Source organism: Canis aureus, chromosome X (assembly GCF_053574225.1).
Source record: "Canis aureus isolate CA01 chromosome X, VMU_Caureus_v.1.0, whole genome shotgun sequence".
NCBI lineage: Eukaryota > Metazoa > Chordata > Mammalia > Carnivora > Canidae > Canis > Canis aureus.
In genome coordinates, this window is record NC_135649.1 from 97823318 (window position 1) to 97849214 (window position 25897).

Sequence of the window (25897 nt, forward strand, 5' to 3'; positions counted from 1 at the left end):
GATTGAGAAGAAAATGCAAATGAAAAAGATATAAGCCTTTATAAATCTGGGTTAAATAAGGAACTAGCACCTGTCATACCAAGCGACCTGGGTTCTATCCCTTTCTTTAAAGCATGTATTTGCGATGTTTAAAAGAATGTGATTTGGCCTTTAATATCTTGGAATACCTCTATAAGAAGGCACATTATGGTAAAGCCTCACTTACATGCTTTAAAAGTTTAGTGTTTATTTTTTTTAATAGAATGGTCATTATTGGCTCTCATAGAACTTAGAAACAAAAGTAGGAATTAGTCATCTTAGAAATCCTGACCAAATTATTTGTTCAGTGAACAATAAATTGTAAGTTGGCGTTCCGAGAGGGCTTATTCCTTAGTTCCCATGTATTCTCTCGCATTTCCTGCTTTGTTTATAAAGCTAAAAGCAAATTACTTAGGACAGCAGTGTCGAATCATGTTTCTTACCCAAGGCATATGATTTTAGCGAGTCCTGTGTGTGTTTTAAAAGCCTGTACCTCAACTTAGACAAATAGAACCTTCGTTTACCATGCTATTCCCATCCTGCTTTTGAAACTTCTGAAAAGCCAGTGCAGAGTAATTGTTTCAGACATCTGCTTAGCATACTTTGAAGTGCATATAAGTTCTTTTTCGGTTTCATTTGAACCCCAGCTGTCTTCACCGAAGTCTATAATCAATCTGAATTAAGTTGTCCTACTTCTTCTAATAAGTCTCTTATTAAGTTCTGCATCAGCCTCTTAGGGAGACTTAAAAGCTAATTCATGTAGAATTGCCATTTTCTACTAATTCATTTGTCAGCTCTCCAAATTTCAACGAAAACAATTGCAAAAACTATTAATTTGGCTCTTCATAAACAACTTATGTAAGTGTAGTATACATTGGAACTGAGCAAACGATTTAAAACAGTGGGTGGGAGGAAATGAGTTGATGACATTCAACACGCTTTCTTTTTGACTGTTTCAAGATGCCGTCTACATTTAAAGCATAAAGGCTTTTATTTAGTAAGAGAAACATCCTTCTGCTTTTACTTTCATAAATAAGATAATTACTGAGTGAACCTTGCTTAAAGATAGAAAAAGGCTTTAGGACAGTTGGAAAAGGAACGTGGGGTTTTTTATTATTATTGAACTTATTTTAATTTGGACTTCTTTGTATTCTTTTGATGGGCTGTGATAAAAGAAGGAGCTAGAATTGGTTACCATTGTTACTGCATTAAATCAGAGCTGTACAGCTCCTCTTCTGGTCATGGGATATTTAGGAGAACATGGACAATCAAAATGTTCAGCTAGTGAGTTCATTTGACATTATGCTGCTAAGGAAGTATTTAATTAGATAATAAAAATTTCTCCAAAGAATGTCATTCTTCTTCCTATTTGAAAACAACCATATCAAAACCTGATCCTTTAATATGCCAATCCTGTTTACTGAGGATTTACTCCAGAAGCTTTGTTTGTGGCTGGTTGTAATTAGGAATCTATTCCTCGGGATCCCTGGGTGGCGCAGCGGTTTGGCGCCTGCCTTTGGCCCAGGGCGCGATCCTGGAGACCCGGGATCGAATCCCACGTCGGGCTCCCGGTGCATGGAGCCTGCTTCTCCTTCTGCCTATGTCTCTGCCTCTCTCTCTCTCTCTCTCTGTGTGACTATCATAAATAAATAAAAATTAAAAAAAAAAAAAGGAATCTATTCCTCAAGAGTCTTAGATCATAAAAACTCTTAAAAAAAAAGCTTAAGTAGTAAACTGTCAGCACTAACAGATCTCAAAACTCAGTCATTCATTCATTCATTCATGACGTGGTTAAAACCTATACCTATTATGGAGTGTGAATGTTTAATTTATTTTGCGAATCAAATTGTGTTGCAGATCATATTAATGGCCGCTTAGTTTTCTTCAACATATTATATAGCACCTAGCTGAGGGAGCAAGAATTTGTATTAGCTTGTGCACATGTGTGCATGTACCACATTAACAAGACATAGCTCGGAAATGTGTGTGTTATTTAACTGACATTCCGTATTTCCTTAGAAAATGAAAGCACACAGCTAATGTATATTTTCATTCTCCTTGGGAATCTACCAAAGTCATAGCAAGTTTAAAGTTCACAACTACGTTACTCTCCTACCCTAAACACAATGAAGAACGATTTGAGAACAAATAACCCAAGGAGTGGGCTCCTGCTGAGTTCCTCTCACACTCGGCAATTACGATTTTCAGAATTATACAGGGAACGTTGGCACCAGTATTATGCCCTACACAACCTTACATTAACTAAGTTACACAATGGCATTGAATCATTGTTTTGGTAAACCAGTTCTCTGGGTATCACAGGAACACAGGTGTTTACAATACTAATATAACCCTATCATTTGAAGATGGTTAACTTTTTCATAATAAGAAGAGTAATTTTTGTAGTAAGATTATTTTATACTGAAATAATATTTTCAGTTATATTTTACACAGTGCTTCTCAACTTCTTCTACTTCTCCTCTCCTAACGGCCAAGGAGTTGAAGCCTGGTATCTTCCCCTCCCACCTGCTTACCTCCTTTTACCATGAGCATAGTGTTCCTTTGATATTTCTTGTTTTATTTTTACATATCATGTCAGTTTTGTGATCTTCTCCATTATGTGTTTGTTGTGTTTTAATACGAAAGTGTTCTTCTCCAAAATCTTAGGTGAAATGAATCCCCCAGTACATTTACCCATGGGTATGAAAGCATAATTTGAGAAGCATTATATGAAAAAATGCCCAATTTGTGCAGGCTTCATCTTTTTCCATCAGCTTCTTTCTTTTATGCACACATACACAAAGAGTAGATCCTTGCCATTTCACATTTATCTTTTGCAGTTTTATCTGATCACTGTGACCCACAAGGTCCATGACTTAAAGCTCTTTGTAATTTGGAACACGTATTCTTTGAGGCTTCTGTGCTGCAGTCAATTAACTAATGACTTAACTTGTGTTATAGGTCACGTTCATTGGAAACAGACCCTGAGAACAGGGGTCTGGGTGCACATTGATTTATAGACAGTCTGCTTTCAGAAGAAGCCTGTATGGGAGTTAGGGACGCATAATAAGGGAGAAGAGCCATGCAAGTATGCCATCTCCAGCAAAATCTAGTTCTGTGTCCTGATCCACACAGAGAGTACTGAAGTATAAACCTCACAACAGAGTTGTCTTTCACACCCCAGCTAATTGCTGGAGGTGGCTGGCAGTACACCAGTAAATATCTACCAGTTAGCTCTGAGGTAGAGTGAACACTGATTTGTAGCATTTTCTGATTCTGGTGTCCATACTCCCACCATGGCAGATTCAGGCCGCCAACATGCTCTCACTGAATGCAAAATTAGGAAGAGAAGCATAAAATGGACTCTTGGGGTCTGCTCCATCATACCACGGGCTGTGGCCCACCACTGGAGACATAAGTTACCTCCTGAGCAAGGTGTGTTACCTCCTGGCCCAGGGCCTCCCATTAGCAGAGGTCAGCTTTCTGAAGAAGCGAAGCAGCTATGAGATGTTGGTGGCCATTAGTCACTGTAGGTGAGGGACAGATGCCCAAGCCAGGGAAAGTCTCTCCAACAACTGGCCAGTGGCCCTAGTAAGCCACTCATCCTTCACATCTCAACATGGCCTTTTTAATGCTATTTCATTCTTGCACATGCAATAATTCTGAGGAAGTGATGAAGATTTTCTTTCTTCATGAAAAAGCCACCCTTCCCTTGCCTGTCTCCCTTAAGTACTTATTGGAATTGATAATGAAAGAGTTAATGAAAAGATCTAAGAAAGTGATCATTGTTAGTAAGAAAATGGCTTCATAAGTTGACTTGGGCTTAATAGTTATATAATCTATAAATATCTGAATTGATCAGGTATTTGTGCATTTAGAGATTCGAGTTATTGAGACATAGTCATTGAGAATGTCAAGAATTTTCTATGGCAGTGGTTCTCACTTTGTTGGGCATCAGAATCTCCTGGAGGGCTTGTGGAAACCCATATTGGTGAACCCCTGCCCCAGAGCTTCTAATTCAGGGGTTCTGGAACAAGGATGAGAACTTGCTTTTCTAACCAGTTTCCTGGTGATGGTCATGCTCTTGATCCAGGAACACTTTGAGAACCACCATTCCATTGTGAAGCTGTATATATATACCTATATATTTCGTTTATTATTAATAATTCATCAATTATTCAATAATTCTTCCGTAAATATATCACTTATTACTTCTTTTATATTTATCAACATCCAGAACATTTCATTTAAAAATGAATGCAGGCACTTGGCCTTCTGTGAGAGTGATTGATAGCTTAGGTAGGGAGCATAGTTCTACTCGGAAACCTTGAAATGAATAATGGCCTACTCTTTCCGAGTCTCTCTTGTGAAAGACATTCACGATTATTTATTCCAATTTTCCTATTGGTATTTTACTGCCACTCATACAATATGGGGGCTGATTCAGATGACTTGGAGGTAAACTTGCTTTCTCACTACTGATACTTTAAAATTAAGATATTTAGCTACGTAACTTTTCATCTTGGCTATGTGTTTTCACACTTACCAATGACAACAATTAAATTTAAAAATTCTTCTCAGACCCTGTCCCTCTCCTTCTGCCCCTCCCACTCATGCTCTCTCTGTCTCTCTCTCTCTTTAAAATAAATAAATCTTGGAAAAAAATTCTCAGAATTTCCTGCTCAACATACTGAGTATAAGCAAGTACTCTACCGAGTTTCTGATATTGAAGACCTTCAGAATACTTGAGACTATTCAACTTTTTAAAATTAAAACCTGCTTGTTAGATACAAATACTGGGTAGCTAGCTTACCCAGGAGTTCCTACATTTTATAACTTGTCACTTTACTGAGGCTCTGCTTTCAAGGTAGAAAGGTATATGTGCAGAGAAATGGAGACAGATGGAGTGACACTGAAAGAGCAACTGAGAGGAAGTAGGAAGTAGTCTGAACTGCAGTGACTGCCAAGAAAGGGGATTTTTTTTTCCCCAGAGGGGTTCCAGAATCAGCCTATGAAATGCCTGTGAAAAAAATTCACTGCTGTGGTATGGGGTGAGTGGTACATGTAGGAAGAATCATGGGATAAATATAATAGAAACAAATGTCTTTAAAATGCTTTGGTGTTAAACAAGAAACATTCAAACAAACTTTCCCCTTTATTTTGGGTTCCTGATGGGCATAGGGGCAGGGGTTACATTAAAAGTAATTTGATTAATGTTCAATGTAAAATTGAAATAACTATGTATAAACCCACTCAAGTCAAGTATACATTAAATAATTGAGTTAACTGAATTAGGCAGAGTAGGGGCACATTGATTTTCAATGTTTTTAAAAATTGGTCCACATATCATTGTTATGTTTTTGTTTGTAAACTTCAATATTTATTAAGTTTCCACAGTGTGTTCAGTCCTGAAATGTCAAACTCTCTTAACCAGAATGAGGCTGGAGAATCTAACACTAAGATAGATTTCTATTTCCTTTTAAAGAATTGATTTTTATGGTGATTTTTTTTTTCTTCATGCAGCTAAGAGCCTGCTGGTTCTGTTTCAAAGCACACATGTTTTTAGAAGTCTTATTCCCTGGGATTCCACAGTATTATGGACTCAGTGGGCTAATTTAGAACTTTTTCCTATCAGATATTCAAATCTTATTATCGTGATCTTAACATGGCATTAAACAAGTTAGTGAAGAGAATAAGGTCAATTTATCAGCCATATATGCCAAAGTATAGCCATTAATTAAATAGAAACTCAAGTGAATGTGGGAAATAAGCAGTATATATTGGTTTGTTTTTTAGAACCAATGACAAACCAATACTGAACTTCATCTTACTTACTTATTTTTCTACTTTAAAACATTTTAACCCAATTTGGAATCTATATATTGTTGTGAACTTAAATCCTATTAGGTCTTAATTAACTGATTCTCATTTAATTGCCCGGTGCTTTAAGGCTTCTGTGTGTCCCAAGGACAAGTAGGCCACATGCAACAACACTTCACCTACTTCCCCCACTACTTGTCATTTGGCTGTTAGCCTCAACATATTTCTGGCAGGAATAGGGCTAAAGCCAGAGAATGGTTCATTGTTTTCAACCTACACAAGCCCCAGTACTAGAATGGCCACAAGGGTTATCCAATATAATGGTAACTTTTGTGTATCCAGCAAAGCATAAAATTAAAAGAAATATAAGCTAAACAAATGAGCATAAGTTCCATTGATCCTTTGACTCACACAGAGAATAAAATATTACCTTTGGAAACACTCTGACATTTTGTTATAAAGGTTGAAAGAAGACATTTTCAAGGTTGTCTCAGTGTTAAAATTGCCTGGGGGTTGGGGTTGAGTGTCAGCTGCAAGATGGGTCTTAATGAAATCTGACCCACTTTGACTTTCAAAAAAATCTTGAATTCTTAGTGAAAAGATTTTTTTCATATGTTAAAGCCTTTTTTCAACTGAAATAGTATTCTCCTTTAAATAATCGATACAGAATCACTCACACAGATATTTGAGTATACTAAGTCATACTCCTTTTTTGAAAAAGAAAAAAAAATCTATTACTATTAAAGTGTGATGTCTTTGTTACTTGAATACTAATCACTTTTTTTAAAAGCTAGGTTTGGCCAATGACTTTGAGGTTTTTTTTTTTTTGAAATAACATTTAAGGACGTGGATTAGACAGCTTGACACTTAGACACATTTGTGTAAGTAGTAATTTATTCATCATTCACATGTACTTAAATGGACATTATCATGATAGCAGTTGTCAGAACAGAACACAACAAGTGATGAATTTAGATATTATTTTAAGATGTGATGAGAAAAATCAGAGGAATATCTTAAAAGTGAAAACTTTCAATAATATGGTGAAAAACAGGAAAAACTGAATCAACTCTTGGTTCCACTTAAGAGGCTAAATCTTTTGCAAACACATATATACATTGAGATAAAAATAATAGCCACTTGGATGCCTGGGTGGCTCAGTCATTTAAGCGTCCGACTCTTGATTTCAGCTCAGGTCATGATCTCGGAGTTGTGAGATCAAGTCCCTTGTCAGGCTCCATGCTCAGCACAGAGTCTGCTTGTCCCTCTCCTACCCCATCTGTCCCTATCTCTCTCTCTCTCTCTTTTCTCTCTCTCTCTCCCTCTCCTCCCCTCTAAAATAAATAAATAAAGCCTTCAAAAATAATAATAATAGTGGTCACTAATATGTCTGGAGGGAAAACAGCATGGCTTGCAAGTAAATACATAAGACTTTCTTTTTAGCCTAAGGGTATAATTAAATGAAGAGGAACTATCATAAAAAATTTACCAATCTAACTTTTAGACATGCTGTTGCATCGATTTTAATGAAGAAAATCCATTTTATGTTCATTTCATTTGACTTGAAGCAGTCAAATATCTTATTCCTTTGTTGTTCCACTTGTAGGAAAGAAAAGTATTTTTGGAAAGACTAATTCAGGAGCTACAATAATCTGAAAAGAAAAGTAGATAGTGTAGGGCATTTTACATTCTTTTCAGCCCTCTTCCATTTAATGATTCTTATCTCAGCTCTTCGAAAATTTATATTCATCTCTGGCTCAGTTCTGTTTTTGTATTTCTAAGTTGATAACAATATATTGAATGGAAAATCAATTGGGCAAAAATTCATTTTGTTTCAGAAGTGAATGCCTTCCCTGTGCAACTAAAATTACATAATCATGCCCAGTATAAAGCAAACTAGGTGTAGCATTGTGCACAGGTAACCTCACAACCTTAGATTCCTCTATTAATTATTATTCATACACACCAAGGTAGCTTAATTTGTCTTAACAGAAAAAAAGAACCTCTTGGGAACTACTACATACAAGACCATACCTTACTTTGTCCTGCATTTGTGTGGTCGAAAGTGTGGCATTTGGTAGCTATGGGTAGGTTTTGGCTTGGGATTCGTTTCTTTATAAGCCTATATAATAACAATCATCATTAAATTATAACCATTGAGTGCTTGGAACATTCCCTGGCATAAATAGGTGCTCAATAATAATTTTTGGAGTGAGTGAATAAATAAACTTGCACAAAAACACAGGACAAAATGGTCTCTTTCAGATATGTAAGACCTGTAAAAATTATTTTACAGATGACTTGCCACCCCATTTGCCATCATTCTAATTCAAGCCATTGTTACAGACAATTCGAATTGTCTGTCCCGAATCTACAGACACTCATTTTCACTCTTTTCTCCTTTCTGAAGTGACCACAGGCTTACACTGGCCTACTTGAGATTTTCCAGATGAGTACACCACACCCAGAAGAATGTGACCTTTCTGTCATTCCCACCTTATCTACCCAGGGTGTCACTCAGGACCTGCCTCAGCCTCCTTTGAACTTTGCAAACCCTGTTGGCATAACTTCACATAGCATGATTATGCTATCTTATGGAAAGAACCCACTAAACTGTGTATCTCTGGTCATGAATGTGAGTCTGTCACAGTTCTTTTTTCCCAGTGCGTAGTACATGTATACATAGTATGTATATGCATAGTACATAGTGGTATAAAATAAGTGTTTTCAACTGAGTAGTAAAGAAATCTAACTAAAAGAGTTGCTGAGAATATGCCAATTCCTCATTGCATAAACCTTCATTATCTGCCCTGCAAAGCCAACTCATTCATACCCACCACAGCCTGGCTCCAGGAACACGCCCACCAGGGGTGCCTGGGTGGCTCAGTCAGCTGATCCTCAGATTTTTATTTCAGCTCAGGTCATGATCTCAGGGTCCTGGGATCCAGCCCCAGGCTCTGTACTGAGCTAAGCACGGAGTCTGCTTGAGATTCTCTCTCCCTCTGCTCCTTCCCTCACTTATGCACTTCCTGTCTGTCTGTCTGTCTGTCTCTCTCTCTCTCTCTCTCTCTACTCTGTCTCTCTCAAATAAATCAATAAATAAAGTCTTTTTAAAAAACGCTCCATGATGAGTCTTCCACAATGACCCTGTACATCATGCTTCACTTATTAAAGACTATTTGTCCCACTCCAAACACATTAAGCTTTCCTACTTCTTACCCTTCATTCAAGCTCTGAACAAGTATCTTTTCTCCTCTTACCATGCTTTCTCTTGCTTTATCAGTTTTATGTCTAGTTCAAGGAAACCTTACAAAGCTACATGATAGAGGAGGAAAGAGAGAAGTCCCCCCTCTACCTCAGGGGAGTCTTAGAAGTTGGCCCCAGGGTCCAGCTACCTGAGAAAGGATCTGAGTCTGTGGCTCTCAGGGATGAGCTTACTACCTGCTGCTTTGTAGACTCTCCCTGGACCAGACCAAATAAGACCTTGCATGACATTGTTTTCCTCATGTTGCCTGATGCAATGACAATGCTTAACTGATTGTAGGTGGGGTAAAAGAAGGAGAAATAGGCCCGAAATTCTCATTCATCTTCGCAATAGTCCTGGGGTGTCCATGTCCCTATCCCTCTCTTACACAGGAGGAAATGCATGCAAATATTTGTAAATGGACTTTTTTTCTAATAGAAAACCCCAAATGTGTGAGAGAGGTGGAGAGAGAGAGACAAAGACAGAGAAAGAGACAAAGAGAGTCAAGAGAGTGAGAGAAACACCAATTTAGCAATAGAGCCCAGGTTGGATTTCAGCCCCGTCTGTCCTCTTGGGCTGACCACTCAGCAACCTCACATGGAGACCCTGGGATGCAGTTTTTTCTCTTCTCCTATATAAATATCCTTAACATTTTTATTCAGCCTTGCCAAAATGCCCTCCAGAAGACTATGCCAAGGTGTATCACCACCAGCAGAACATATTTTCCTTAAATAGATTACTTCTCCCTTTTTCCCACTTGTGCACTTTTATGAAAACTCTCTGATTTAAGGCACCAAAAGCTAGAATGTTAGGTTCTTGCTCAGAGGCTTAGAGGCATGTCAGAAATTAGCACGTACTCCAACATAAAATAAATCGAGTTATAGGTCTAAAGAATTCAGTTATGGAACCTGAAGGAATAAGCTGGCTCTTTTACTTAAGCATTCGGTGTCAAATTTTTTAGGCAACTGTGTTTATGAAGCAATTTGAGAAGAGCTATTGGTCTGAAGTATTAGTAATTAATGCAAAAAGGCCTAATTCTCTTGAGTGTTTATTCTTTAATACAAATGTATTGAGGGGTTATCACGTGCTGGATTCAGGCATACCCTGATGAAAAAAAAATGATACAGAATTGCCTTAATGAAGATTAGGGTCCTGGGATGGCACAGATGATGAATTCATAAATAGGCAAATATATGCGCACTTTGAAATTGCCATCTAGGCTAAGAAGGAAAGGTGCCGAGGGGGAGAAAAACAGAGAGCTCTCTTTAAACAGAGAAACCAGGGATGAGCTGGTACTCACGGTCACATGAAGTGAGATCTGAGGTTTATGAATAAAAGCCAGCTGGGTAGAGAGTAAAAATGTCAAACTCCAGGCTGAGAGTACAGCACACACCAAGGGTCTTGTCAGGAATAGGTTTGGTGAGTTCTAGGAACACAGCATCTTCCACGTTCTTATTAAAAAGGCCACTTCTCAAGCCTACCCTGGACCTCCTGAATCAAAAACACTGGGGACAAGGGGTCCTCGGGGGGGCTCAGTCAGTTGTCAGTTAAGCAGCTAAGCATCCGAATCTTGGTTTCTGCTCAGATCATGATCTCAGGGTTGTGAGATCCAGCCGTGTGTCGGGCTCCACACTCAGCACAGAGTGTGATTCAAATTCTCTCTTGCTCTCCCTCCGCCCGCTTTTCAAATAAGTAATCTATAAATAAACAAACAAACAAACACTGGGGACGGGGACGAGACCCTGCAGGCTCTTGGTTAACAAACCCTCCGGGTGATGATGATGCATGCTGCTATTTGAGAGTCACTGCCTAACAGGGATGTGTGAGCCACGTAGGGAAAGGTGAAAGCAAGACAGGGGTAGTGATTGATAGTAGTAAATGTGGGCACAGACCGTGAACATTTTAGACTGTCAGGGACGTTCACAAACCCAAAACACCTGTTAAAACTTTAAACCCTAAGCTATCTAACAAGAACCCGTGAGTTTGAATATCAATGTCCTTGTGGCTGATATTTTTAATGGCTTATGAATTATTACTTATTTTTAAAGAAGTAAACAGATTTCACTAACTGACATTTTGCTTGATGTTTTGCCACATATAATTAAAATTTCTTAGATAGAAAATATTGGCATTTCTTCTGTTTCCTTAGAAGCCTAAAAGCAGGGCTTGCTTAAGGGATTTATTTATACTCATTAGAGACCTTTTTATTTTAATTGTGCCTATTTTGCATTTAGCTTCTGCAGAACACTTGTGAACTACCTTCTTATTTAACTATGTCTTTTGAAAGCTGTGGAAAACTTGAAATGTTTTAGGGTTTTGTTTTTTTGGTTTGTTTGCTTCTTTTTTTCTGTGAAGAGAAAATAATTAGCAGTCACAGTTAGGATTACAGAAACAAGTTTCCAAGGAAATTAGAGTCACGAGATGAGTACAACTTGTTCTTATAAGTAAAAACCTGTCCTCCATGAGCACTTCTGTCTTGTTACTCATTTCCAATTTATATCTGTGAAGGCAAAATGAACAACATGCATTAAAAAAGAAGATAGACACTATTAGTGTGGTAGAGCTGTAATTCAGCTTTTATTTTCAGAACCTTGAGGTTATGAGCTTCAGAGTGAAGCCATGTCTGGAAAGATGATGAATTATGATAGATGCAAATAAGAAAGTGTTAAAAAAAGAATTTATGCTTTTGTGTTCAGGTATGCGTTCTTTTTCAATAAAACGAAGAGAAACTAGAGATCAGTTTTCAGGAAAATGTGAGGATTCTTTATGGGAAAAACATAGCAGTTAATTGCTATGCTTTGAGTGGCACAAATTTGGAAGTGTGGGTGACCCTGAGGGGAAACCGAAGCTAAAATATAATTACTGACAATTGTTTGATAAATAAAAGCCCAGAATTTCTTCATGCCTACAAACTTCGTATTATTTTCCTAAAATCTGGGTTGGTGTTTGTTTGTTTTTTTTTAATTTAACCTCCCTCTAAGTCATCCTGATTATGCTACATCTAGGTCATTAGTTCTGAGTCTGTTTCATTATTTATGTCCTTATTCTGTTTGCTGGTCAAAAGTGATTGTGCCCAACTATGAAAATGTACAAGAATTGCCCTGAAAGCTGAATGCAAGGAAGACAATGAAAAGAAACAGCATAATGTTTTGCCTTCGGGCTATCACAATAAAAACCAATGCTGGAATGGAATGCAGCCGCATCTCTATTAAAAAAAAAAAAATACGTGTTTCAATGGCATAATTTATTGTCAAGAATGTCTACCAGAGGCAAAAGTGATACGAAAGGCAGAGGGATGGACTCAGTAGTCTGCAGTCTACCTCTTCTGTCTTAGCTCTACACAGTCCCTCAGCATTGGATGGAAATCAAGGAGTTAATATGGAAAGGGCGGCCACTCTCCATTTTGTTGGGGATCTACAGGACAGTTAGTAATGAGAATTCACACATGAGAAGCCTCTTGTTTAAAAAAAAAAAAAAAAAGGATGTCTGACCTCTGAAGTCCAAGGGTAAAGGAAATTGGGGGTCTGGATGAAGTTCGCCTATGTGGTAGATACTGTTGGCACCCCAGCCAGATTCCTTCACTAAGCTGGTGTGCTCATCCCCCAGCAGCTCTGAGAGTTGGCTGCTAAAAGACTCATAGTCACATCCTGTTCCAGAAAACCTTCCTCAGGCAAAAGGAAGCCACTATGCCTGGGAAATTACACTACCCCTTCTCCCCTAAGACTGCTGGGGGCAGCTGGTGGCTGATACCCAATTGATGTTGGAGTAGACAAGGACAGCCCCTTTGTCTCAAGATGGAACCGACTATGATATAATTTGTGCTCCAGAGCTTTTCATGGGATCAAGCTGATGTTGGGCTCCAACTGAGACCACATCCTTACTTAGATTTTCTGTCCCATCCACCTGCTTCTCTCACTTAAGATCTCTCAGACTCTGCTTCTCCAAAACCCAGCCTAAGTCAGTAGGTATCTGAGACAAATGCTGAACCTTCCTCCTGGGCACCACACCAGGAAGTGAACCAACCAGAGTGCAGAGCCAAGAATTACAGTTACCAATGGAAGTCTCCAAGCCTGATGCATTTCAGGAAAGGCTTTCCTACATCTCGTCTTGTGTTTCTTTGTCTTTGGTCCAATGACATTTGAGCAGCTCATGTCCCCCTGGGTATTTTAGAAGCTCTAGCAGGCCTCTGATCCTCTGGGCCAAGCAGTGTATGGTCCTTGACCCTCTTGGCCCGATTAGCCATCCAGAAGTGCAGAAGCTGCCAACAGCTGGGCTGTACCTACCCCCGGATCTTGGGTAACCGGGTTCTAGGAAGCCTTCCCTGAGCCTCCTGTAGGAGTTCCAATAACAGGAATCAAGATCTGTGTTTACAGGACATGATTTCCATTTCCTCCCCCTTGCCTTCTCACTACTAACCCAGCGTGAAAAACCCTGGGACTTTTCCTAATGCCTCCTCTTTTTAGACCGTTTTCCAGGGGTTTTGGTTCTCAAACATTTGTTCAATAAGGCTCCACTGTAGAGAGAAATGCAGTTAGCCACTATTTCATCTTTTAAGTAGTATTTGTGTTGTAATTTTCTTTGCACGACATCTATAGCCTGAGAATGGCCTTTCACCCTCAGACCTGATTAATTGTGAATATCCTGTATGTGACATGGGACTTCTAGGAATTAGTAGGTTAAGATTTCAGGAAGAATGTTTAATATCCCTAAGAAGGGAAGTTTTTCATATTATCAGTAGCCCCATTTATATATATATATATATATATATATGTAAATAAAATCCTTTATATAGGGAACCCTGGGTGGCGCAGCAGTTTAGTGCCTGCCTTTGGCCCAGGGCGCGATCCTGGAGACTCAGGATCGAATCCCACGTCAGGTTCCCGGTGCATGGAGCCTGCTTCTCCCTCTGCCTATGTCTCTGCCTCTCTCTCTCTCTCTCTCTCTGTGACTATCATAAATAAATAAAAATTAAAAAAAAATCCTTTATATATGTGTGAGCATGTGATACGTGCCATGTCACACAATTTATAAATAAACTCCTAGGTGGCATTGCTAATTCTCATGTCCCAGAATCTCTTCCCCTCCTTGTCTGCTTGTGCAGCTACTCCAAATGTGCTCTTCCTTGGATTGTCCTGGACTTCCACCACTGACTCCTCTATTTTCTCTCCACCTATGAGCTTCACCTTGCTTCACTTCCTTCCCAATCCAGTTTTAGATTCTATGGTATATTTTTCAATCACATTCCAGCTAAAATTTGAACTCCCGTGTCCCTGAGAAAGAGACACTTGACATGACCCCAAACCTAGGTCAGCCGCTTTCTCCATGCTTGCAAGGAACACTGCTGGAGAAGGAGAAAATGGGGCAAATGGTCAAGATTTGTTTTAAAATGTTGGTCCTGGGCCTCTGATGGACCCTCAACACCATCTGGCAACCTCTCTGGTTTCTGAGGTCAACTTCTGTCACCATCTCTGTCATACCTAATTCAAATGTTCCCACTTGCCCTGAACTCATGTTTTCATTCAATGAGTATTTGTTCAACACCGATTTTATGCCAGGTCTGTTGCTTCATATTTCATAGAGGAATTGGAGGCCCTCAAAGTACAAGTCCCTTGACTTGTTTTTTCCAATCCTTTAAATCGACCTTCTGCGCCCAGCAACATAGTCCCTTAACTATCAAGCCAAAGCTTCTCCCTCCAAAAACAATGTTTCCTTGTTAATAGAAAATTCCTTTCTTTTGTTGCAATGTGGTTGATGACTAACATCCTAAATCTATATTCGAACAAATCTTTAACAACATAAGGATAAGCAACGATCTGACAGCCAATTTAATTTCATAAAAAGAAGAAAAACTTGACATATCAGACTTATATATCATTCTAAATCAGTACTTTTATATCTATAATCAGACAACATTTAATGAAGTGAAAATTTTGCCGGCATGAAACTAGTCATAATAAAATTAGACTTGGTTTGCTCTTTCATGGAGAACATATTCCAGATGTTTAAGTGATTCAAAGAAAACCCACAGTATAATGGCTCCCTTCAATGTTTTCTCACTCACTGCTTCCAAACTAGAATAAAATCTAATGAAATCCCGGTAGCATTTAAATAGCACAGGATATTGTTCAGAGTTAACTGTACTTTTTTTGACATTTCATGTTCAGTGTTTAATCATTTAAACATATATTTCTATGTATAATATTACAAGCTCTAATATTTGAAAGATAGTCAAACACAACGTTACATCCACTTAAATGACACAGTACTTGTACTTTGTAGTCTTTACATAGTGTGGTGTCTTGCGATTCAGTGTTTAGGGAGCCATACTACTTACTAGGTAAGCTTCTAGGCATTGTCAGTCTACAACAGCAGGGAGCCATCCTCAGGGTAGGAGCTGCCACCAGAACCTAGGGCAAATGCCAATGTGGAGACTGACTTGAATGCTCTCCCACCTCTTTTGTCTTTTCCTCTTTTCTACCACCAGTTACTTTGTGGTAACTGTTCTCATGGGCTTAGTGCCCTCGTGATGATTTCTAGCTGGCTAGAGTTCTTCATTCTGCTCAGGCCCATCATGATATCTCCCCTGCGTGAAACTTCACACCAGATGATCATTTTACCAACTGATCTCCCCCCTCCACAGTCAAAGCTTCCATTTATCCTAACAGAAATGTAATCCAGATTAAACTAAACATATGCATCCCCCCCACCTTAGTTAATGATGATACTTGTAGCAGTAGCAGTAGTAGTCAAGTAGTGGTAGTAAAATTTATAATAGATTTCCTCTATTGCAGCTCAGAAGGTAGAGTTCAACAGTTAATTGGAAAATTCAGTTCAAAAAAAAAGAAAAATTCAGTTCAATCAAAATCATAAAAAAGTATGTCTTAAACATTTTATTCGATCTTAAAGTAGTCAACCAGGATTTTAATGTTGTGTGAAGGTTTCTTCTTTAAGTGTAGATTCACTGATTAGACTTCTCCATAAATCATGCCAATGATGAAGACTTTGATTTCCAGTTCCAGTTTCTTTAATGTGGGCAGAGCCCATCAGGAACCATGAAAGGCATACAGAACCCTTCTAAGTTTTTCAGATTATTTTTCTTGTCTTTTACAGTTGCCTTGTCTATACCCAATTCAACAATATTTACTTTCCTTGTTCTCTTTTAAGCACCATTCTAGAGTGTTTAACCTAGTTTTCATGGAAATAATAGCTTATTTTCTTTTAGACTTAAATTTCTTTGGTTTGTGGAATTAAATTCAATTATGTAGTTGCAATACCAACTGGCAAAAAGCAGGTCCGAGAACATATACACAACTGACAACTCAACTAATGAGAGCCGCAGGCCATGCATCCTGACTGATCACTCTAACATTTTATTTAGAGGCTTTGAGAGGTCCCCATCACTGTGTTTCACAGAGGAATGAAAACTACTTAATCTGGTGACTCTTACGTGGAGATCAGCTAAGAGAGTTACTGTAATTGCTAGATGGAAGCAAGAAGAAGAAGGAGAAGGAGAAGGAGAAGAAAGGAGGAGAAGGAGAAGGAAGGAGAAGGAAAAGGAGCCATCAGATCCCATGGTGGTGGGGAGAGAGAGAGAGGGAAGGAGAGAGGAAAGAGAATGAGTGTTGTGATTAAAGATGTATACTAGAGCTTAATTTTTTGTCCTCCGAAACACCAACAGAATATTAAAATCTGTGTCTGGATTAAAGAGGGCACATGAGATGAGCACTGGGTGTTATAATATATGTTGGCAAATTGAATTTAAATAAAATATTTTAAAAATATAATACAAAATAAAATCTGTGTCTGGCATTTTGGGGGGAGGAAGTGAAACCCAAAATATTCCAATAAAAGGCATTTGAACGTGTGCATGATGTAGTCCAAAGAGAGCTGAAACCTGCATGTGACTGAGACTGATGCTTCTGAAGGGCACAGTGGAGACCAATGATTAACATACAGGGTTAATCTGCAGTCTGGTCAGACTCGGCCTGACTGTCCTGCCATCTCTGTAAGGGTTCCCTGTTTCCAGTTCCCACTCATACGATATTGATTTATGGTTCCTTGAAACACATGTGACTATCTAGAAGAGAATGCTTTCATTTTGTAATCATTGCCCTTGTCTAGGTTTCTCCATTGACATTTAAGAAATCTGTTTTCTAGGGGCACCTGGGTGGCTGAGTTGGTTAAACAGCCGACTCTTGATTTCAGCTCAGCTCATGATCTCACAGTCCTGGAATCGAGCCCCACATCAAGCTCCACACTCAGCAGAGTCTGCTCCAGGATTCTCTCTCCCTCCGTACTCCTCCCTCTCCCAAGCATGCACATGCACACACACACACACACACACACACACACTCCCTCTCAAATAAATGAATAAATCTTTAAAATAAATTTGTTTTCTAACCCTTTATTACACAAAACAAAGTGATTATGGATTATTTCCTTTTAGAGATATGAATTTACATCGGTGGATTTTACCTCCTTCCATGGGATTCTTTTAATCTGTTTACTTATTTATAAGGCAATGGAATAATAATATTAACCATCAATCCCTATTAAAAACTTTCTCAGTTTCAGGCTGATTCCTATGACATTCCACTGACATGAAGTTGAATAAAGATGAATACATCAGATAGGGAGTTTTTTTTTTTTTTTGCATGTCTGTGGTCAGACAGAAAGATTTATTCTATTTTCCTTTATTTTTATTTTTTATTGACATATATTTCACAAATGATAAAATTTACCCTTAGGGGCAGTTATACAGAGTGATTATCACAATGTCTTATATTACCTAAGAATTATGTAAGAGTCTTATATTCCATACAGTACTACATTTTAGTAGTGAGATATTCAGGTTGATTCAACAGGACAATGCCATTCTTAATTAGAATGTACATACTGGCTCTTTTTATTTGGAATGGGAGGGATTTGGAGGGTTATAGATGAAGTCAGTGTAAACAGTGGTTTTATTAACATAGTGAACCAGAGAAATAACACCTACCCAGATCAAGCAAATCAAAGCAGCACATATAACCAAGTAAGTGATGTTGTCCTTGTGCGTAGACATTACATTACACAAACTGTTCTCCTAAGTGAAGGAATTTGTCCCTTAGAAATTGCTCATTGGAACATTTGGACATCATACATCATGTTAAAGATCCATAAATGTCATCTCAATAGGGTAGATATGATGCATGGTTATATCCTACCCATATCTGCATAGGGTTCTTCTACTCACCAGATTGTCATGATGCATTGCATCAGAGAATTCCATTCTAGTGTTTCAGAGACAGCGGAGAAGCCCCATGGGAGCCTTCCTAAGTCTTTGCCACAAGGACTAAAATACCACGAGACCAGGAAGTCATTCTTAGGGCTTGACAAAATACCCTAATCTCTAAATGAATCTATTTATTATGCAGTTGGTGCAAAGTGTGAATGTAGTATTTCATTATCAAGTATATCTTCTTATTGTAAAAAAAAAGAATCCATTTGTGGTTGTAAAATGAGTAGAACTTAGAATCTAGCAGTATATATTTTCTGTTACTTTGCCAATTCAGAATTACTTTGGAAAGTAATATAATATAATCACTAAGAATATGTACTCCGGAAGCAAGCAACCCTGGGTATGTATCCCAGGGTCCTCAATTTTGGCCCATTGAAACTTAGGCAAGGTAAAACCTCTGCAAGTTGTTTTCTCACATGTAAAATGAGAATTCTACAAAATTTTATTTTGTAGGAATAAAAGTATTGTTGTGTGGACAAAGCTCATCACAGGATTAGGCACCTAAGAAATGCTCTATGCATATTAGTTATTATTATTCACCCATTCACAAATGTTTGTGGTTGCAATATCACTTACAATAGAGCAAATGTCACTAACACTGCACCCCAAACAGAACAAGGTATCTTTTAGTCTGCATGTGTCTGTTTCTTTGCCTTAAATGTTCTCATTTTCCAATTTACCCTTGACTATTTCACACAGGCGCTTCGAGGAGAAATTACACCTCTGAAAGAGAATGTCAGCTACGTCAATGACCTTGCTCGCCAACTCACTACGTTGGGCATTCAGCTGTCACCATATAACCTCAACACTCTGGAAGACCTGAACACCAGATGGAAGCTTCTGCAGGTAGGCACATTATAAGCATTGCAGCTCCTTGTTACAATAAGAGAATATATGGGTAAAGCGTGTTTGTAAGGAATAAGAAAAGAAATTTCTTAGTGTGATGTTCCGGATAATATTTCGTGAGAGTAGGATACTTTCTGTTATTTAGTAAGTTCCTATATAAATGTTTTCGAACCAATTAGTAATCATTTTTGTAAATAACTTAAAGTTAGATTTTCCTATATCTTGCAATTAGCATGGAAGGTAATGCTGAATCATGATGGAAGAACTTAGTTACTGTCATACAATTACTTTTACTATTGTTGTTCGGATTCTTTAAACATCTTTACCTCTGGAATCCTAATTTAAACAACAGTCAATGGAAGACATGTTTTAAAATCTTTTTAAAAAGAACATCCTATCACAAACCTATACAGGGAGGCTTTTCATAGGTTGGCATGATAAGTATAGAGACTAGAAGCATGCTCAAGGTCGCACTTACTAGCTGTGGGACCTTGGGCAAGTTATTTAACCATTCTGTGCTTTGGTCTTTCATCCCAAGAAAATGGGATCTTAAATATTTCTAAAATACCAGTCTATTATTAGAACGAGTAATTCAAAATATGTCAAAAAGTGCTTGGAACTGTGCTGGTTACCTAGCAAATGCTGTATACACTCTGGCTCTTGGCGCTACTGCAGTTATAATGATTATTATTATAGCATACAGGCTTTGGAATCAAACTTCCTGAGTGACCTTGAAGTCACTTGTCCTCTCCGATTGTCAGTTTTCTCATCTCTAACATGCTTGCTGTAAAAGTAAACATTAATTCACAGAGTTGTTAGTACAGTACCTGGCTCATAGTGAGAACTCAGAAAAAGCAGTGTGTATATGTTCCCTGTGTGAAGGGCACTGTGTAAACTATACTATACTATACTATACTATACTATACTATACTATACTATACTATATATTTGGGTATACTCTACTATACCCCAAACCCTCAAACTGATTTTAACCACAGAGTTAGAGAATCGTTTTGTCTCTCTCCCCAGTTTCATAGGATCAGAAAGTATACTCCTGAGGACAGAAGAAACTGAACTTAAAAATATTTGTTTTCTGTGTTTCAGTAGGAAAAAGAAAAAAAGATGAAGCAGATAACTTTTCATATTGGCAGTCCATTTAGGGGTATGATTGAAAGTCCTGTTGAAGAATTGCTAGATCTTTAATAAAAACAGGTTCCAAATTCAAGACCTCTTGAGATCTCCTCTAATTTAATTCTCGTTGTGATGGATAGTTTTGAAATGTTTGTATGATAGATTGTTATAAGTGGCATTGACTAAAGCAAGGCAATATGGTTAAGCAATTACATGCCTTTCTGTGTCTATTAGTTTCAGAGTGGCCAAATACTATTAAAACCTTATCAGCTTGATCCTTAGTATATTTTTCACTTTAAGCATAAATAAGGAAAACCATAAATGTCCAAGGAAAAGCAGTGGCCACATTTGTTCTCTTCAAGCACTCTTGAACTGTATCTTAAAATTTCTTTCAAAGAACCAAATGCTGCATTTGCTTTCAGGATGTGGTATGAGATCTGTGACCATGTAAGCTTACAAATGAGGTCAAAAGATGATGACTGATAAGCAAAGTTTCTAAAGATCAGTACTAAGCAAGCCATTGTAGTTGTACTCTTTATGTAGACGTAAAGTGTGAGAAAATATTAATAGCCTCAGTTTTGCTCGTTCTTTAAAATGAATAAAGACTTGGTTATGAATATAGGGAAGTATGTGAAAGGAGCTGATGTAGGAAAAAGAGGACTAGAGTGAAGAGGAGAAGCCCTGACTTCAAACTGAAGCTCATTCTTTGACAGTGTTATCTTGAAAAAACCATTTACCCTCCCTCAGCTTTAATTCCCTCATGTATAAAATGAGGCGATCCCGTTCGGTTTCAGGTCACATCCAACTCAATCCTATGATTCTGTATCTGGATATCTGGGCAGGGGGTTGGGGGAGGGTACTCGTATGACAAAATTTAGTTTCGAATCAATATGGTAGCTTCCTCTATTCATAATACAGATGTGGCTCATTGGGATTGTGTTTCTCCTTTTTTCATTTGAACTTTTAAACCTCTCATCCCAAACCCACATATGCACAGTCTTCTCATACTAAACAGTTCGGTAAATTTGTGGTATCTGCTCTTATTGTGACAAATTTCACATTTTTTTTTTGATATGACCCGAAGGATATGCTTTAAAAATATTTTCAGCAGAAAGCTGATAAACCCAAGGTTCAGGGTTGCACATAACTGAGTCAAGTTGATTCCATTTTTTTCTTTGACCATAATTCTAACTATTCTGCTATATTATAAATGGGAATCCTTGTTCAGAAAGTGAACAAAGCCAAGAAATGAGGTCTGCATTAAATAACTTCATCCCCATTACTGGAAGCACAAGTCATATGTCCTATCAACAACATTTTACGGTTAGAAGAATGTATCTGACTCAAGAATCACCCAACTTCTGTGGCAGGAAGCTCGAGCCTATCATCATTATAACATCAGATTTCTATAAAAATAAATAATTTAGTCACTCACAATTCTATGTCAGTTATGACATCATGATAAAAAAAATTTGTACAAATTCATCTCTATTTCTTTGTCCACTAAGAGAAAAATCAAGAAATAGAGAGTTGGAATAGTGGGAAGGCACATATAAACCTAAGAAAATGAGTTCTTGGGATCCCTGGGTGGCGCAGCGGTTTGGCGCCTGCCTTTGGCCCAGGGCGCGATTCTGGAGACCTGGGATCGAATCCCATGTCGGGCTCCTGGTGCATCGAGCCTGCTTCTCTCTCTGCCTGTGTCTCTGCCTCTCTCTCTCTCTCTCTCTGTGACTATCATAAATAAAATAAAAATTTAAAAAAAAAAAGAAAATGAGTTCTAAATTTGGGCAAAATAGTGTAATAGAAGAAAGAGAGTTACATAGTGCCAAGCTATATCTACTTGATACCAGAATATCCTGGGTTTAATTAGACAATCCATTAATTTTTATTTTAAAAGAAAGCCATACTGATCTTTTAGCTCTCTGTAATATCAGTCAAAATGTTAGAAACAGATAAACAATGTAGATATAACATCAACAGCAGAATAAGACACAGTCACGATTTACCTGTACATAGAAATAGAGTACAGAGCGCTCTGAATTTATTTACAATGCATAAATGGAAGTTTAGAGACATTGGTTTCCCTGTTTGAAACTCTGTAGGAATAAAATCCTATTTTCTCCCTCAGAGTGGACACAATCGTAGGGATGTTTGTCCTGGACTATGAGATGATATGTTTTGGGCTTAGGAGACATCATTCCTTGTAGTTAGGAGTTTTGATGTGCATTAAGTCATTTAATCCTCACAAAATTATGATGATGCTTTATGAGTACATATTATCACTATTCTCTTTTACATGTAAGGAGACTGAGACTTAGATATGGAAACTGACACAGTCCTGGCCACAAGCTATAAATGTCGGTCAAGGTATGAATCAGCTCTTCTGAACTGGGACCCCTGGCCCCTTTTGTTTTCTCAAAGTCCTGTTTAGTTTGGACTTCACAAAGTCATACTTTATTATTTTTAAGATTTATTTATTTATCTATTCATGAGATACCCAGAGAGACACAAAGACATAGGCAGAGGGAGACGCAGGCTCCCTGCAGGGAGGCTGATGCCGGACTTGATCCCAGGACCCCGGGATCATGCCCTGAGCCAAAAACAGATGTTAAACCACTGAGCCACCCAGGCATCCCACAGAGTCATACTTTAAAGCTAGTGTGACCAACACAGGTATGAAATACTTCACTTTTTCCATGCTTCTCCCCTTTTTTGAATGATTCTAAGGGATATTAACTTTGACATCTTCCTTTTCCAAACCAATGGATTAATGAGCCCAGTTCAGTGTAGTCCTTAAAAAAAATCACACCTGCAGTTTCAAATATAAAACATTAAAGCATTACATTCTTCATTGTCTTTAGAACTCAGCAACTATGCTAAAATCAACCAAAGATGATTTTAATGAATTAGCTCTTACAGCAGAACGAATGCTAATATTGGACCCAGTAGAAAGGAGTATCAAAACCAAATGGGAAGAAAATTATACTGAAGATACACTTTTCTAATGCTGAAACGATGCGTACATGTTTAGTGATGTGGTCATGTTCTTTATTCACCAAGCACAAGTACTATAGGGAATATTCTACTCTAGGGAAGTACTGCTAGGGGATGTTCTAACCACTTCTCTGCATTACAAGTAAACCCATGAAGAGCAACAGAAGCTGCAAATACACTTTAATATAAAGAGTCCATGCTTTATTGACTGTTGGGCATTTGGAATGTAATCACTTGAAAAATATTGAATATGAAGACATTTCTAGGTATGATATTCTTTAAATATGTTTAAGGATAGTATCATGAATTATGTATGTTTTTAAAGGTCTCCTAAGATTCTTCCAAAGTCATGCAGACAATTATATACTCCATCTTCACATCTGTGCTGTCACAAGGATCCAGACCCTCACCTTCTGCGGATTCAATTCCTTCTTTAATTCTTTCCTTCTGTCATTCAATCAGCAGTGATTGGGCATCTACTGTATACCTAGCAGACCTTGTCATTGTCTTATCTAGTCCTAGGACATGCTGACCAAAATCCCCTTTACTGCTTATGCCATCTTAGGAAAAAATTTTATTGATGGGTTTTCTTTTAATACTTCCACAATGGTCACCCTTTCTCAATGTCATAAACCAAAAATATGCTTTTATGACACAAATACTATAAAAGTGGTACCTTTTCAGATCTCTAACTTACAAATTCTTCAATAATTTCTGACCGGAAATTTGGTCTACATAATTAGACTAGTAAGATTTGTGGAAAGACACAAGATCATATTTAGCTGGCCAACAGAAATATTTGCATTAGCTGGCCAACAGAAATATTTGCATGGCTTTGTTTTTTAACAGTTAACAAGAGTTTTAATTGAAAAATTAAAAATTCCAGCAGAGCCTCTTATGATCTTTACTTTGATGAGACAGGTTTTCAAAGCAGGCTTCTATCTGTATGTATGTGTGTGCGTTTGTCCTTGTCGTCATTGAGCACAGGATTTGATCCTTTAAGTGTGTTGACAGATTCTGAACATTTTCTTCATACTCTTTGTTTTTATTTTTAAGGATACTGTACTAAGCATTTGACACTATGGGGTCCCTTCTAGTCAGGGAGCCTAGGTGAGCTATGCCATCTGCTCTTATAAATAATTAGTAACTGAGGGTAAGGAGAGGATATCTGACTTTGGTCTCTGGTTTTGCCAAGGGTCGTTTCCACCAATGTCTCCATAATGTGTGCTTTTTTGGCTGTTTCTTTATCAATACCTAAAATGATTCTGCCTGTGGTTAGACCACAGAACCCGGGAGAAGATGATGAGTCTGAGGCCATTCCCAAAGGAAATGAATTTTCCCCCATCAATGGTTCTCAAGTGTTCCTAAGCATCGAAATCACCTAAAGACTTACTAAATCACAGATCACTGGGCCCCACTTCCAGAGTTTCTGATTCAGTAGGTCGGGGCCAGACATTTTGCCTTTCCAACCAGCTCCCAAGTGAGGCTGGTGCTGCTGATCAAGAAACCACACTCTGAGAATCGTTGTCCTACATTAAGCACTTGCCAGGTATAGCCAACTTGAAAAGATTTTTTAAAGTGTCTTCTGTAAGATACTTTGAGAAGTTTATAGTCATACAGTGGAAAATAAGCCTACTACCCTGCAGAGAGTTCTGTATTGGAGGAGTGTTACAGTGCCACAGCAACACGGAACCCAAGCCCTTAACTTGTCCTCCAGGCAGAAAGAGGAGGGTAAAGGGAAATTTCTAGTAGATTTCTTTTAGTAGCATTGAGATATGTTGTAGGTATAACAGATATATCAGCTTTCAAAGACTCAGTGCCAAAAACAAAATATTTTTATATGGATTACATGTTGAAATGATAATATTTTTCATGTATTTGGTAAAGTAAAATATATCATTATAATTGATTTTACCCATTTCTTTTTTATGATTATTCATACTTGAGTATTTTCCTTGAAGACAAATAAAGTGAACCCATTGCTTCAAGTAAAACAACTGACAGTGTTTCTTTTTACCTTTTTAGTGTATCTACTAAAAAATTTAAAATGACATATGCAGCTCTCATCTTTCCATTGGATTGTTCTGGTCTAAAACGCACTTCACAAAAATCTAGCATAAATAAGATTCAGCAGCAGAGCTTGTTAAGACACCCTCACCACTCCCCTGCCCCCCATCCCCACTCCTGGTCTGGAGATTAATAGGTATTGGGTGAAGCCTGTGATTCTGTCGTTCTACCAAGGTTCCCCCCAGGGGAAGCTGTTGAGTTATTAAATAGTACTTCCATCATGTAGGGATCCTCCAGTCCTTGGAATTGTTAATAAGGGATCCACGGGCTTGAAAAGATTGGAATCCACTATCCAAAAATATTGTAATGGTGTAGGAAAAACTACCCTAACACATTCTAAACCTTAAGTAAAAAGACCTCAACTGTAACATTGCCTCTGTTGCTCTGTTGCGTTCCCTGGCAGGAGTTTTTAAAAAGCTGAAAGTGAAGGAAATGAGAAGAACAGAGGAAAGAATGTGTTTTAGAGAAGGTTAGGTCACAGAAGGGTTTGTTGATAT

The 25897-nt window shown here is 38.0% G+C and overlaps 1 protein-coding gene across 16 annotated transcripts in view; it reads left to right on the plus strand.

Moving 5' to 3' along the window:
• The window catches only part of DMD (dystrophin), a 2162139-nt gene that overhangs the window by 1825785 nt on the left and 310457 nt on the right, over positions 1-25897 (plus strand). For all 16 annotated transcript variants that reach the window (XM_077887780.1, XM_077887782.1, XM_077887777.1 and 13 more), the window contains one exon: positions 19062-19208. In XM_077887780.1, coding sequence (XP_077743906.1) covers positions 19062-19208 — 147 coding nt within the window. The remainder of the gene's footprint in view (positions 1-19061; positions 19209-25897) is intronic.